The following is a 17,197-nucleotide window of genomic DNA, read 5'->3' as shown; positions in this document are numbered from 1 at the left end:
CTAATTCCACCTATACTATATTAAATCAATTTGAAAGTAATTTCCTTCTTATTAAGATCATGAATCCAATCTGTTTCATTCTTGTCTGTTACTCCATTATTGCACTTTGAACTATTTATTACTACACTCACCTGAGTCCTATATTAAAAAAACTTGAAAGTATAAAAAGTAGCTTTCTACCTTATGAACGTAACCTTCCATTATTATATCATTACTTTACCAAACTTTAATCTTACTTTGTTAATTTTTTTTTAACAGAAAACATTTCTGTTATTAATCATTCTTACGTACGATAGTATATGCGTACGTGCGCCTCCACTGGCTTGGGCCCAAAAAGGTAGGGGAATAGAGAAGAGAAGTAATCGAAAACGGAGAGCAAAGGAAGCGAGTAAGTTAAAGATCAGCTGAAGACATGAGATTGGAAGGACCAGGCCCATGAGATTAAGACACACGCGCAACCTCCCTCGAATATAAGTAGTTCTAATAAAGCATAAGTTTACCACAAGTTGACCTATTATTTACTTCCGCATCGTAAAACCCACGTAACATTACGGTGTTAGATACATAAAATGAAAAATCTGTAGTATAATTTTGAGATCAATTTTGCTCAACTGCAAGCCATTTTCCAAATTATCTAGACAGTAATTTTAATATTTTAAAACTATTTTTAAGTTGACGTATACACAGTTTTTGCACGAATCTTTTTGAATTGAAAGCGAAGCCTTATGAAACTTGTTGTTTAACTTTTGAAGCAATGAACAAATTTGCCGATCACGAAAAATGCTTCGTACACTAGTACATGCTACTTACAAACTGTAGTCTCTGTACAAAACTGCAGCATCAGAGAAGTTCCTAAGCAATCCCAGCTGATAATGGTATCTGGTAGAGGGTGAATAAATTATCTAAATACTACTATGTAATGTATGACATTTATTTGTTCTAAATAAAAATTTCACTGTATTATTAGAATGCTCAGTATACAATCTATGTTATCATCAACTATTTAAAACTTTAAATATTTTAATCCAAAATTATATCTCCATAAAGTCCTTAAAGTGCTTTAGGTAAAATGCTTATAACTAAATAAAGTAAAAGCAGAACCTTAGCACTTTCTTTCGATTCATATCTGACATCTACAAATCATACCCAAACAACAGTATAAAAAGATATATATATTATAAAAAATCGTACGCGTTGAACGTTAAAATACTAAAATATAAATAAAGTTTAAGTATCTACAAACGTTGTCCTACTTTAAATATCTTATTTAAAAGAAAAATGTTTTTTAACACCTAGAGATAAATATTTTTTTTGGTGTTGTAGTTTTGATAACGAAAATGGAGCTTCAACTCTGGATGGGGCTGCAAGCGGAGGAGGTAGTACCTCACCTAGTACTGGTCTTGTACTTCAAGCGATGCCCCAGAGACGAGAGAGCTTTCTGTACCGTAGTGACAGTGACTTTGAGATGTCGCCAAAATCTATGTCTCGCAATAGCTCTATCGCTAGCGAAAGGTAAGCCTATTTTTTGTAATTTCTCTTAAAAATTTTTTTCAACTCTCTGTGTAAGGGCGTAGGTTTGTGTCTTAACATAGTACAAATATATGATAGTAAAAACTGTATTTTATTGGTTGCCTTATAGATACTAAGAAAATCTTACAAAGCATAGTACTGTTTAGTCAAAGATATCATCATAAAAAAAGTAGGACAACTTTAAAATGGCTAGTTTTAACATTTTTTTTGGTATACTTTGCTTCATATGACGTTAAAACTACAGTCTTGCAATCCACCTAAGTGGCAATACCAGAAAAAATGGAAAAAAAAAAATCTTATCCGAGTTTGTCACTGCTGAAACTTAGTTGAATGATAAATTATATAATAAATTATCAAAATGAATCAGTCTTGCTACCCACTGATGAAACAACGTTAGTCTTATACATAAAACGCAGGGTTATAAACAAATTACAAGCGTATGTACAGATGACACAAAAAAATACCCACGAAACTTTCTTCTAGTAGTGTCTATTATATAACACGTTTAAACGTGAACTTAAAAGCTGTTGCCTCGTTAATATTGCTATTATCCATAGGTCACATAGCTCGCCACTACCTTAAGCTTACTTATAATTGCCTAGTTGTGGATATAGTATAACGAAAATCTTTTAGTTATCCTAGACATTGTGTAGTTTTCGATATTTTTTGTTAGAGCTCGAGAAGTGCCTCCTTTATTTCAGGAAAGTTACAACCTACAAATATATTAATTTGAGCATCATTGCTTTAATTAACAAAAATCTGTTATAATTTTTTCCGTACATTAAATTCTCATGCCTTGGTGCTATTTCATTGCCACTTAAAGATATTTGAACGTTGTTTTAAATAATTCAAAAGACATTTTGCCTTACTACCATATAGAACTTTAATATAATTTATTTACATTACTACTTCGAACTTTTAAAATTTTGTTGTCTTGTAGAAGGCCTAATACTTAAATTTGTTTCCAAATAAGTAAGCTTTTGTTTGGTTCTTTTATTTTTTAAGATCTCGTTGACTATATTGCAGGTATCTAAGAAATGAAATTCCTCAATTTACTAAATGCAGTAAAATACATCCCCATAAAAAAACTAGCTTTTATATAAAGTAAAAGGTTAGGCGAGCTTAATGTGTTTCAAATACATCCAAAATAATCATGTTTACAAAACTAATAACGTTATACAGTGAAACAAAAGTTATTTTCATAGCAAAGACTACAAATATTTCCAAGTGTTTCAGTTAAAATGTTTCTAATGCTACTTATTTGAAAATATTTGTCGAAACAAAATATTTAAAAAGTAATAAGATCAACAAAAATAGTTAATTTTATTGCCACGTGAAAGAGTTATCATAAACATGAAATTATTTATCACTAGAATGAATATCTTAAATGAAATATGTAATTAAATAAAAAAATTTTCACAAAATAGTTAAACGTTTGAAAAGTAATGAGATCACTTAAAATTAGTCAAGTTTACTGATACATCAAAGAGTTATAATTTACTAAAACGCATTCAGTATTAAAATGAATATCTTTATAAAAATATATGAGTGCAGTAAAAATTTTACAAAACGAAATAAAAGATTTAGAAAGTAATGAGATATAAAAGAAATAGTCAAGTTTTTGACATTACAAACATTGTAATACTTGAATAAGGTATGTATTAATTTTTATAATACTTTTAAGGTACTGAATAACAAATAGTCAAGCCTAATGTTTTATTTTCATTATAAAAGCAAAAAATGTCAATATTTTGGAAAGTTAATAAATTAACTATTTTTGTTGATCTTATTACTTTTTAAATATTTTGTTTCGACAAATATTTTCAAATAAGTAGCATTAGAAACATTTTAACTGAAACACTTGGAAATATTTGTAGTCTTTGCTATGAAAATAACTTTTGTTTCACTGTATAACGTTATTAGTTTTGTAAACATGATTATTTTGGATGTATTTGAAACACATCAAGCTCGCCTAACCTTTTACTTTATATAAAAGTTAGTTTTTTTATGGGGATTTCAGTTATTTTTTGTAAATTTTGTAAGACAATCTATTATGTAAAAATTGATTATTAAAATTTGTAGCAATTATTTTTTTATTTATTTTTTTTCAATACTTTTTTTATTAATAATATATTGAAGTCATGATTATTTTTCAATCGATTTAAACCACGTCAAACTCACCTAACACGTCACTTTATATGAAAGTAATTTTTTTATGGAGATTTTAATTTTTTTTTCAACTTTTTAAGTCAATCTATTATTTTAAAAATTGACTATAAGGGTTTATACCATTTGTTGATTATTGAATGATTTTTAAATAGAAATTTTTTAAATGACCTTCATGAGCGTACAGATTTTGGTGACATAAATTGTTATTTTTTATTTATTTTCCTTTTTTTTATTTAACTTATTGAAGTATTTTAAATTTGTTTTGAAAATAAAATATAAAGATCTTTCGCACATCTTGGCCATTGTTTTTTGACAACATTATTACCAGTGATATGAAACCACTGGTTTTTTTGTCGCATCATATTTATGTAATGACCTTTTGATGTAGTACCGTTGTGAAATACTCTATTCATAACATGATACTTTCTACTATTTATATCTACACTGAGAAAGATTTGGCGCCGTCAGAGTACCACCGGTAGTACAGTGCTAGTTCGGAAGTTTAGTGCATCAGCAATACCAGTTAAGACGAGAGCTGCACAAGACCTGTATATGCGATGCACCTAACCTATGATACATACGTCGAACCACACTATAGGTAACGCTACTATACTTGGGCTCGTACGTACGCTGTTCCGACTGGGATACCTGCTATCCCAGTAGTCAGAGACAGCAGACTAATAGTGATTTATTATAGCTGCTGTAGGGGGAGGGACAACTGCAGCACCAAATCTTTCTCAGTGTACTTTACATGTTGGTATTGCATTCATTTTAAAGTTCATCATTTTAACAAAACCGTTATCAGTTTTTTCACGTAACATTAATTGTAAAATTACTACAGTATTACTGTTTGTTAAATCTAGTTTTTTAATTTTTTTCAAGCAACATCCATTATCATAATAACTTTCAATTTCTTGCCAATTTCCAATATTGTAATCTATAAAATCTTGAAGTGTAAAGATTCGAGAATTCTCTGGCAAAGAAAGAGTAGCAATATAATTAGGTGCCTCACTATGGTGTCGTTCGTCGCAACCAGGACACCTGATTTTTACACTTTGTTCGTTTTTTAAAACATTTTCCAATATAAGTGATGTATTACATAGACTTAATAAAAACTCTGCGGCATCTTGCTGCTTACTTGTTGTGTATTCTTCTCCAACAAACTCTTTTAATAGTCGTATGTTGACATTATTTTTATTTATGTATTGTTGAAATAATAATTTGACAGTATCTGTTTCACGATGCTGCAATAGAATTCTTCTAATAGTCATAGAATAAAATAAACTTTGTACACAAGAATTAGCGTAGCAAAAAACTCCATCATTGTTTGGTAAGCCAAAAATATCTGACGTATCACTAGAAATGTGATTTAAATAACTTTCCGCGTCTGTTAATGCCGTATTCCGATTTATGCACCACCACATATCATGCACTTTCAAATTTTGATATTTCTTACGATCTGGTGGTATATCGAAACTATTTAAATCTGGGCGATATTCTACCCGCAGTCTGTTATGTTCAAGAATAGCTGAAATATTTGCAGTGCAAGCTGAAGGATCGAAATTAATAAGATGCAAACCTTGAAACGTAGTAACTCTTGAAGCTGCAACGTAAGTTTGACCGTCAGTAAATACGTTATTTCCTGCTTCAATAACAGCATTTTGTAGGCTCAATCCTTGAATTTTTTGAATTGTTATACCGTAGCTGTTGCCAATTGGAAACTATTGTCGAGAAATAGATATTTTATCCACAATAATAAATCTATATTCTAATCACTCAATGCGTATACTTTTAATCTCTCCAGACCGATTTTGTAAAACAGAAGAAATTGAATTATTATTTTACTTTGTTGCAATTAATATTTTTGAAAAATCTATCGATCAGTACGCTGCCCCAAATAAGCAAGGTAATTTTTTTATTACCATTTGTTAAAAGGAACTTAAAAAACCATTCATTGTTTTTCTCAACTTTGGAAGGAGCAGTGACGTTCTCGACGTAACCCAAAACGCTCCTAATACAAGAAATTAAAAGAAACATTGAATTAAATAACAAAAAAAATGAAAAGTAAAAAAAAAATTATTGTGGCAAATTATTTGCTTGTATATTAAAAACTATATAATATGCTTACGCTGTAGGATCCCCGTCAACTAGCTCTTCAAACTCTTCATTGGTCGTATACAATGATTCAAGAGCCATTTCTCAGACTCACTAGTTGATCAACATTTCAGGCAAAAAAACAAGAAAAAATTATGAAGTTGGCTTGGACTGTCAAGGTTATGAACAACTATGTTGCACGTTCTATCAGAGCCTGTATGTCCTGGCTAGCACGGTTCCACTCACGGTCACAATTGAACACCTGCAGCTTATGTGGGACACTGCTCGGACAACGTCGACGACAAAAAATTTAAGGATGGCAAAAGCATATGCAGTAAGACAATGTCAACACGTGCACACAAATTTAATTATGACAGGGAGATAGTGCATACATTATACATACAATGCAACTGTGCATATTTCTGCACAATATTGATTTCTACGCTCTTTAAGAAAATCTGCTAAGAAATTGATTTCTACGCATTAAGGAAATCAGTACAATGTATAGCCCAAGTACGACTAACTTCAAGGTCTATCCATGCAACAGATTCCTGAAACTCACTAGTGTGTTAGTGTGATATATATTTGGATGTATATATTAATAATTAATAATCAGGAATTTGTAAATATTGTATGCATAAATATATTTACATACTTTAAATGATACTTTACAGAGCTTTAAAACACTAAGAACGAGTTGGCTATACGTTGACACAGGTAATTGATAGTATCGATATCTTTGTAGCCAGTATGTGACCAACTTAATGGTCTAGTCATGGCAAACTGAGGAAGGAGAAAGAAAAAGAGATTTTGGTAATTTTGTTTAACCATTCATCTTATTATCATTTTTTAATAGTTTTTCCACAAATATTATTGTCGAGAATCATAGTTAAACATACAAAATGTAATATTGCATCAAAAATTTTTTAGTAACATAATGATGAGTATTTTTTTTTATTTATTGAAAATTTGGTATTCGAATATAGAAGTAAATAGTGTACGCGGTAGCCACGGCATTGTCATGGTCAGCTTCTCAAACTTGCCTTCGAGCCGCGTGACTGCGCCACTTGATTGAAATGGGCTATTATTTGCTCAATTTCGTATACTGCTGAAAAATAATAAACAGAAAATTTTAAAAGTTATAAGTAACTATTACGTTGCAACCGGCGGCTTGGGATACATGCAAGAGAACCAGAAAGTTTTATATTCAACAATACTTCATTACTTATATTGATAAAGAAATAGTGTGGTAACTTCCGATTCTCTGTTCACTATTAACCGACTGACTTTGACTTTCTGCTCCTATCTCCTTATCTTCCCTGCTCTTGTACCCATTAAGGCCCAAAATAGATAGGGCACATGGACGCAAAGCTATATGCTATTATACGTAACATTTAGGAGGCTGTGATGTCATCGTCCTCAATGTTGACCATTTTTTCTTTCTAATATTGTTATGTATGTGTTGTGTTGCTTAAATTGTGTGTATAAAATTAATTCACAAGAAAAAAAGGTGAATTTTGTTGCTTAATTTCTGTTTCACCTTATGATTTCTTACGCTGTGTAGTTAGTTCAAATATATACTATGTCATTTCCACATCCGTCCCCCTTACATCCCTTACAATTGTTGTATACATTTAAGAATTTTTTTACTTGCTACTTATGGTACATAACTACTCATGAATTTGTTTTTTTTTCTTTTGTACTACATAGATAAAAATGTAAGATGTATAACTGATAATAAAAAAAAATGTTTGTTCTGTGTAGCTCCTTCTGTTGGTATCAGCACTATTACCGGTGCATCCATACTATGATAAATATTGCTTTTAGAATTTTCATTTTTAAGAATGCTTCTTCTGTAGTACATAATTTGTTAATAATTTTTTTTTTTTTTTTTTCATTATTTAACGATTTTATTTATTCATTTATACACACACACACACACACACACACACATATATATATATATATATATATATATATATATATATACATATATATTTATATATAGTACACATTTTTAAATTTTTTTATTCGTAATTATTATTTGTGCTGTGAGATTATAGTACTTAATTTAACTAAAATATTCTTACTAAGTATGCTAGTAGGTGAGCTGGGAGGGTTCTATCTCACTGAGGGGGAGCTTTGACCACTCATCTATGGATGTATAGATGGACAGACGTATAGATACGCGCATGCATGAACATGCACATACGCGTACGTGCACATGTAAGTGCGCTTGCCCGTGCTAATATTTTCCAAGTGATCGTACCTATATCCTCCTAATCGCTCAACCCTTATTAGAACACTGTTTTTTACATTATTAATCCACCATCTGAGGTAAAAAATCCCCGAACCAGATGACACAACTCCTCACACTTATCTTTGTCGCAATCTATATCTTGTATTACCTTGGTCTGAAGATAATAGTGGTGACTGATGAATTCCAATTCATGCTCTCACTTTTTATGTTCTTTGTCGTTTAATATATACACAAATAAATACTGTCTCCACGACAGTAGTTCTAAAAATGACACAAGACCTTTATGAGCCCGTATAAAACCTTATATCGCTTCGGCTCTACCCATCAGCTGGTAAGAAGCACATAATAGTTTTTTTTATATTCTCGTGCTTACTACACAATAATGTCTGGTGATACTTTAAGTTGCTTCACTGCCTACCTAGATAAGGGGATATTACACGAGCCTTACACAAATGTAATTTCTTGAACTTGAAATTTCCGATGTATCTATTCCAACACTCTTTTTTTTCTTTTTCTTTAGATGACATATGCTTGTGTAAATCGTGAATTGTAACATCGTCATACATTAAATATTTATATAAAATCTTGTTACAATATTGCGTGACGTTTAGTAGAAATAAATTAAAATAATGACGTAGAAAATACATTTTTCGAGATTGCTGCTGATACCACTAACTGGAGAAAAAAAGAAAAAATAATAAAGAAATGATATTTATTTCTTAAAAATAAGTAGGAGTGAACAACTTACCTTTTCAGAAGATAAATCTTTTTCTGTCCCCCACGCTATATTTTGAAAGTTCACAACAGCGCAAAACAGTGTAAATGTCTTTTTTAAAGTATAAAATCATGTGTAATGGATTTGCGTTACTTTTAGCTTCAAAACTCATGTTATGTGGTCTCCATACATTTCTGTCAGTTATAAGTTCTGATAATACACGATTTCAAGTGTTTGACTGACAATCAAAAGAATCAATAATAATTTCTCCACTATAAAATTTCTATAACCACGTTTTCTCTAACATACTTCAAAGGAAATCGTTGGCGACGTCTCGACCTTAACAATAGACCAAATCCAGGATTTACTTTAGGTAAAGTTGTACTCTTGATTAAGAGTGTTAGAGGGATCAAATTAGATGAAATGTCAGTAATTTTTCATTAAATTCAGACTAGCTTGAAAAAAATATGTTACAGAGAATTAAAGAATGCTAGTCGACTGTAATAAAATAAAGCAAAAAATGTTTCCCGCTAAGGCTTAAAAAAAAATAGCAAAAACAGTAAAACACGGTTTTTCGTGTCGGAAATTGAGAATAAGCCTTAAAATGGAAAATAAAAAAAATAGGAGGATGCATGGTAAAAAGACGAACAATATTTATTATCTTTTATTTATTATACATTTTTTACATTGGATTGTAGGAATCATATACCTATTGAGGAGCACTTGACGAAGCCATTACGTTTTTTCAAGTCCTTTAACATAAATTACGTCATCTTCTTGAATAATAGACTAAAAAGTGATTATTCAATCATTATAGGGTACTTTTCCAAATTTCCAAGGGAGACCATAGTAATTACGTTCTAACCATAGCTCTTCACATTTATTTTCAGGCCTTAGGTAGCCCCAGAGATGGGGAGGCTCGAAAAGAAATACTGTTGGTATAGAATCTTCTTTCTCTAAAGGTAGAACTACTACCTTTTTAAAAATGAATTCGATAAATATAGTCTTGAAGCCTTGCATATCAATCATGTATTGAACCATTTTCAAGCAAGAACAACTAACAACGAATTAACATTATTACTTACTTACAACCACTTTTTATACACTGTACGTATATTACATTTTTTTTGTTGCCCTACCACTACGAAACGCTTTTATCCATATAACAAGACAGCTTAAAACATATGTCAAAGCACCGTTGGAATCATTTGAGGATGATAGCAATCGGTGTCAGTATCATGGAGCGTTTCTTAATAATTCTGCTAATGCTGACTGTACAAAAAATTTTGTGATTTTTTGTGAAATAGTGAGAGTAGAACATCAACGACTGTTGAATGGTGAAAATACAATAAAAATTCAAGATATAGTTGATAACAGTGTGATAGTGCTTGAAAGCATTGAAAACTATCAGAAATATGTGAAAATGTCATCGCAAATTAAGGAAAAATTATTAAATATTGAGTGTCTCATAACAAATTTTTTAGAAACATTTTTAAAAAATTTTAAATTCAAGGACATGGTCTTGGTACAACATCAAACCATAATGATAATGATGATGATGATGCCACTGTAGTCTGGAAAGAACATGATAGTACGTTTCAGATTCGTATAAGAACTGATATTATTGTAAATAGCAAGCACTTGGATGTGGTAAAATTTTTTAACTCTCCGGAAAAAGAGCTTGTTTTAAAAGAGCCAGAAATTCCATATCAGCAGCATGGTTTAAAAATTAATGTAGTTTTAGCAACAGAATTTGTCTTAGTAAAAAATGATGTGGAAAATATTAAGGTTAAGTACTTCAATACTTAAATGGAATGTATTTTTTGTTGAACTGATTTGCATGAATGGTTTGATGATAATGTTCAGAAACCCAGAGCTACCGTCATGGATGAATTTCAAGAACGAGATTCGTATAGACTCTCCGCTCTATTTAAAATTCAGTGGTAAGTATAAATAAATATCAGGATATGAATGGTAGTTCTTGCATAAAACTACCCAGTTCTGTTATTAAAAAAAAAGCCTGCGTTAATGTTAAGAATTTAAATCACTAATGCTTCAAATGGGCCATTTTATCGGCACTACGTACTGCAAGTAAAAAATGCGAATCTACTCATAAATTATAAAAAATAAGAAAATTATTACGATTTCACTGGAATATTATTTTCAGTGCAACCTAACCAAGTATCGAAATTTGAAAAACAGAATGGTATTTCGGTAAATGTATATTTTTTAAAAAAGATAAAAGATTTTTCTATAACTTTTTCCCTTCATTTGACAGCTGTAAAAAGCCTAAGCATGTAAATTTGTTATTTATAGAAAGTCAGTACACAGAAATGGATAACAAGGGCAAAACAGATAAAAAACTAAAAAAGTTTAACAACGAAGATAATTTTAATGATTTGGAAAGAATAAGAGAAGTAGGAGAAGAAGAAAAAGATAATGCAAAAAAATATGATATAGAAGAGAGTGAAGAGACAAATGATGATCTTAACAGTGCTAATAATGTTATTATAAAAGAGGTATACGAAGAAGAAGAAGAGGCATACGAAGAAGATGCTGAGTCAGAAGAAAGCTTAGAGAGCAGGGTTTGTCATACGGATAATGGTGAATATTATTGTTATTATGTGTGGGTGAAAGATTTGTCTCGGATTGTTAAAAGCTTTCTTACTAAATGTAAACGTAAAATACACATTTGCGATTGTTGTCTACATTTCTTCAAAACTAATGTAAAACTTATAATACACACAGTGGAGTGTGTTAAAGTCAATAAATGTAAAGTTAGTTTACCAAAATGTGGTAATAGTATTTTGAAAATTTAAAAATTATAAGTACACAAATTAAGTGCCATTTATAGTAAATGCAGACTTTGAGTGTTTATTAAAACCTGTATGAAATAGCGATCGAGCAATACAACGCCATGAAGCATTATGTGTTGAAAACTATGTTAAGTGCAGTTTTGACGGTACTAAATCACAATACATTTCCTATAGAAAAGAAACTGAGACCCAGGAAGATCCAGCTACCTGGTTTGTTAAAAATTTGAGACATCCTCCCGTACATTGGCAAAGTATGTATATCGATCCAGTACTGATGAGATTTCTAACTGAAGAAGAGGGCTTTGATTTTTTCAACACTGACAAATGTCATACATGTGAAAAGTATACAAAAAATGATGATGAAATTCACGATCATTGCCATTTTACTGGAGAGTGAATATTATTTATTACACTTGTTTAACGAATATTATTTTCTGTTCAAACTTATTCATACATTTTTTTAAATTTGAGATATCGAGGCACTGCATATAATGAATGTGATCTCAAATACCAAGACTCGCGAACAATACCCATAGTTTTCCTCAACCTAAGTAACTATGATGCACATTTATTTATACAAGAATTTGTTACCTGTTTTCCTGGAAAAATAGAAGTAATAACTCAGACGGAAGAAAAATATATTTCTTTTGCAAAAAATATTGATGGAATTAGAATCAACTTACGTTTTATTGACTCTTATCGATTTTTGCCTTCATCGCTCGATAATTTGGCAATGTAGAACAGCATAATATTTTCGAGACTACTTTTGGTCGAGACGATGCGTACACTAAAGATTAAATCGAATTGCTTAAAAAAAAGGGTGTGTTTCCATACAGTTATGTAATACCATTTGAAAAACTTCAAGAAGCTGTGATTCCATAAAAAAACGATTTCTATAGCAAATTATATGGCGCGCATATAAGTACTGAGAATCATATATATGCTAAAACTATATACAAAATATTCAATACAGAAAATTTCGAACAGTACTTATATTTATACCTCAAGAAAGATGTGCTTTTATAAGCAGAAGTTTTTTTAAATTTTAGAGGTTATTCTCTAGAGGGATACAAATTAGACGCTGCTCACGAGGCTTTTACTATTTTAGAACACGAGGCTTCACTTAGGATGCTATGTTGAGAAAAACCAAAGTAAGTTTAAATATTGACATATACACGTGCAAAAAGTTTCACTAGACGATTAAAATAATAAATTTGTAACTTTCTTACAGATTTTACTAGAACTGATTACTGACATTAATATGTTTATGTTCATAAGAAAAAGTAGAGAGCAGGAATAAGTCAGTGCTGCAACAGATATGCCGAAGCAAATGACCACTATACAAAGTGACAATTTACAATTTTTCACCCATTTATTTCTCGTCCTAAGCTGTGTAACGGTTCGAGAGTTGCATCTAGCAGGTGAAATTTGACAAGGTTTTTATTAGTGCTGTTAATTTATTGTAGGATAAGCCGTATTCAAGATAAATTTTTGTTTTTACCGAAATCCAATTTTTTGGTTAGATTTGACGTAACGTAGCTGTTTTGCGTTACTTTTTATAGCCACTGACACTATATCAAATGGATTTCATCAATAGATTTAGTCTCAATTATCGATTTAAAATTAAGCTTATTTGTATTTCCACCCTGTGTAGTGATCATCGTTATTGGATCACTAACAAGATAACTAATGACAACTTCACTCGATTACACACGTGTTATCAATATGGTATGGCGTTGCTGACTTTATCTTCTGCTTCTCTATATTTTTTATCAAGTCACTTAACCTAAACATTACTTTTTATTTCCAGTACATCAACTGTGCCCACGAGTTCGTTGAGAGATTTTCCGAGCTAGTGAAATATAACGTAGCTAGCTCCCTTTGTAAAATCTCTACTTGCGTGTTAAAGACTCGTTATACTCGTTAATTTTGCGCAACTTTTTTAGCAATAATGCTCACATAGATATTTTATCAATGATTACCGCATGGTAAACGTTGATAATGGTCTGTCAAATCATGCTTGTAAATAAATCTATTGGCGTGTACATGATTCATTATCCTTGTCACTTTTTTCCAAGACATACAGTGGTGTTGCTTACAAAAATTGTTTTCTCAAAGTTTACCGCGTGATAAACTTAGATAATAGGCTGCCAATTCAAGCTTGTGAGGAAATTCCCTTACGTTTTTATAATTTTTGTACTAGACATTCTTTTGCCAAATACATTGATGGGTGTTGTTTATAATAAAAAAAAAATTTATCATAGTTTACCGTGTGGTAAACTTAGATAATGATCTGCCGAATCGAGATTTTGAATAAATCTATACTTGCGTCTGCATAATTTCTTGTCCCTATCATTATTTTCTTAAAACATACAGCGGTTTTGCTTACAAAAAATGCTTCATCAAAGTTTACCGCGTGGTAAGCTTAGATAATGGTCTGCCGAATCAAGCTTGTGAATAAATATATTGCGTGCTTATGATTTCTTATCCAAGTCATTTTTTTTCCCAAGGACATGCTGCAGCGTTGCTCACAAAAATTGTTTTATCAAAGTTTACCGCGTGGTAAACTTAGATAATAGGCTGCCGATTCGAGCTTGTGAGGACATTCCCTTGCGTTTTTATAATTTTTTGTCCTTGACATACTTTCGCCAAATACATTGATGGGTGTTGTTTATTATAAAAAAAAATATTTTATGATAGTTTACCGCGTGGTGATTTATAACGTAGCCAGCTCCCTTTGTAAAATCTCAACTAAACCCCTCCACCGTCTTCAGGTACTTATAATTTACAAGCTTGATTCGGCAAATTATCATCTAAGTTTACCTTTCAGTAAACATTGATAAAATGTTTATGGTGAGCAACACCGCCCAACGTCTTGTAGTAAAAACCAAAAGTATAACAATTCATAGGCACCGAAGTAGAGTTTTTTACATACTCATTTGGCAAGCTAACATCATAGTTTATCATGCGGTAATTTCTGATAAATTATTTTTTTTATCATGACCAACACTCATAAAAGTATTTGGCAAAATTTTATGATTTTATCATAGTTTACCACACGCTAAACTATGATAAAATATTTTTTTTTATCATAAACTACTCCCGTGAATGTATTTGGCAAAAGAATGTCAAGGACAAAAAATTATAAAATAGCAAGGGAATTTCCTCACAAGCTCACATCGGCAGACAATTATCCAAGTTTACCGCGCGGTAAAGATTGAATAAATATTTTTTGTAAGCAACACCACTGTAAGTCTTGGACAAAAAAATGACAAAGAATAAGAAATCATATACAAGCCAATAGATTTATTCTCAAGCTCGATTCGGTGTACCATCATCTAAATTTACCACACGGTAAACAATGATAAAATATTTATGGTGAGTAACCTTTTTAAAAGTCTTGCGCAAAAAAATGACCAACATAAGAGTTAATAAACACGCAAGAAATTTTTTTTACAAATTTAAATTGACTGACCATTATATAAATTTACCACGTGGTAAACTTTGATAAAGCAATTTTTGTAAGGAACAACGCAGCATGTCCTTGGGAAAAAAATGATATGGATAAGGAATCATAAACACGCAAGTAAATTTATTAACAAGCTCGATTCGGCAGATAATTACCTAAGTTTACTACGCGGTAAACATTGATTAAACAATTCTCGTAAGCAACACCATTTTCTTGTAAAAAAAATCAAAAGTATACGAAATCATAGGCACCTAAGTGGTGTTCTTTACAGACTCGTTTTGCAAGCCAACATCATAGTTTATCACGCGGTTATATTTGATGAAATTTTTTTTTTTCATCATAAACAACACCCATCAATGTATTTGGCGAAAGTATGTCAAGGACTAAAAATTATAAAAACACAAGTGAACTTCTTCACAAGCTCAAATCGGCAGCCTTTTATCTAAGTTTACCAAGCGGTAAACTATGATAAAATATTTATGGTGAGCAACTCTTCTTAAAGTCTTAAGCAAAAGAATTACCAGTATAAGACTTAATTAACACGTGAGTATATTTCTTTTACAAACTAGATTTGGCAGACCATTATCCAAGATTACCATGCGGTAAGCATTTATAAAATAAATTTTGTTAGCAACACCGTTTTATATCTATAAAAATAAACGATAGGGATAAGAAATTATGCAGACGCGAGTAATGTCAGTGTCCCTACATTCGTTCGCTTTATATTCTACTAGGTTTAATAACCTCCAAATAAAACCAACTTTAAAAGAAAAACAAATAAATGTAATCTAAAAATGTATTTCAATGTATTGCATGTATAGAAAAAATAACATATTCCGCTATTTTAGCACAAAAAAAGATAAACGAAAATAGGACTTAAGCGATCGAAAATGGAGACATTGACCTTAGATCCATTCACAAGCTTCACCCAACGGAGCATTATCTAAGTTAACAATGCGGTAAACTATGATAAAACATTTATGGTGAGCAACTCTTCAAAAAGTCTTGCACAAATAAATGACCAACATAAGAGTTAATAAACTCGCGAGGATATTTCTTTACAATCTTGAATCGGCTGACCGATGTCTGAGTTGACCACGCGGTAAACTAAAATAAAATATATTTTTTTATCATAAACAACACCCATCAATGTATTTGGCGAAAGTATGTCAAGGACAAAAAATTATGAAAACGCAAGTAAATTTATTCACAAGCTCGATTCGGCAGACCATTATCTAAGCTTACAACGCGGTAAACTATGATAAAAAATTTATGGTGAGTAACTCATCTAAAAGTCTTGAGCAAGAAAATAACCAACATAAGAGTTGATAAACACGCGAGAATAATTCTTCACAGGCTTTAATCAGCTGACCATTATCTAAGTTTACCACGCAGTAAACTTTGATGAAGCATTTTTTGTAAGCAACACCGCTGTATGTTTTGAGAAAATAATGATGGGGACAAGAAATTATGCAGACGCAAGTATAGATTTATTTAAAAGCTTGATTCAGCAGATCATTATCTAAGTTTACCATACAGTAAACTGTGATATATTTTTTTTTTATTATAAACAACACCCATCAATGTATTTGGCAAAAGAATGTCTAGTTCAAAAATTATAAAAACGCAAAGGAATTTCCTCATAAGCTCGAATCGGCAGCCTATTATCTAAGTTTACCACGCGGTAAACATTGAGAAAACAATTTTTGTAAGCAACACCGCTGTATGTCTTGGAAAAAAGTGACAAGGATAATGAATCATGTACACGCCAATAGATTTATTTACAAGCATAATTTGACAGACCATTATCAACGTTTACCATGCGGTAATCATTGATAAAATATCTATGTGAGCATTATTGCTAAAAGTGTTGCGCAAAATGGACGAGTATAACGAGTCTTTAACACGCAAGTAGAGATTTTACAAAGGGAGCTAGCTACGTTATATATCACTAGCTCGGAAAATCTCTCAACAAACTCGTGGGCACAGCCGATGTACCGGAAATAAAAAGTAATGATTAGGTTAAGTGACTTGATAAAAAATATAGAGTAGCAGAAGATAAAGTCAGCAACGCCATACCATATTGATAACACGTGTGTAATCGAGTGAAGTATTGTCATTAGTTATCTTGTTAGTGATCCAAT

The 17,197-nt window shown here is 31.2% G+C and overlaps 1 protein-coding gene across 2 annotated transcripts in view; it reads left to right on the top strand.

Moving 5' to 3' along the window:
• dnc (phosphodiesterase dunce) overlaps positions 1–17,197 on the top strand; it is a 1,903,237-nt gene that overhangs the window by 671,186 nt on the left and 1,214,854 nt on the right. For both annotated transcript variants that reach the window (XM_089593782.1, XM_089593781.1), the window contains exon 3: positions 1,324–1,512. In XM_089593782.1, the coding sequence (XP_089449908.1) occupies positions 1,324–1,512 (189 nt within the window). The remainder of the gene's footprint in view (positions 1–1,323; positions 1,513–17,197) is intronic.

Source organism: Copidosoma floridanum, unplaced genomic scaffold (genome assembly GCF_036245765.1).
Source record: "Copidosoma floridanum isolate Cflo_tuat_1 unplaced genomic scaffold, Cflo_Japanese_pri ptg000020l, whole genome shotgun sequence".
In the NCBI taxonomy this organism is placed as follows: Eukaryota; Metazoa; Arthropoda; class Insecta; order Hymenoptera; family Encyrtidae; genus Copidosoma; species Copidosoma floridanum.
This window is presented reverse-complemented; position numbering and strand designations above follow the sequence as displayed.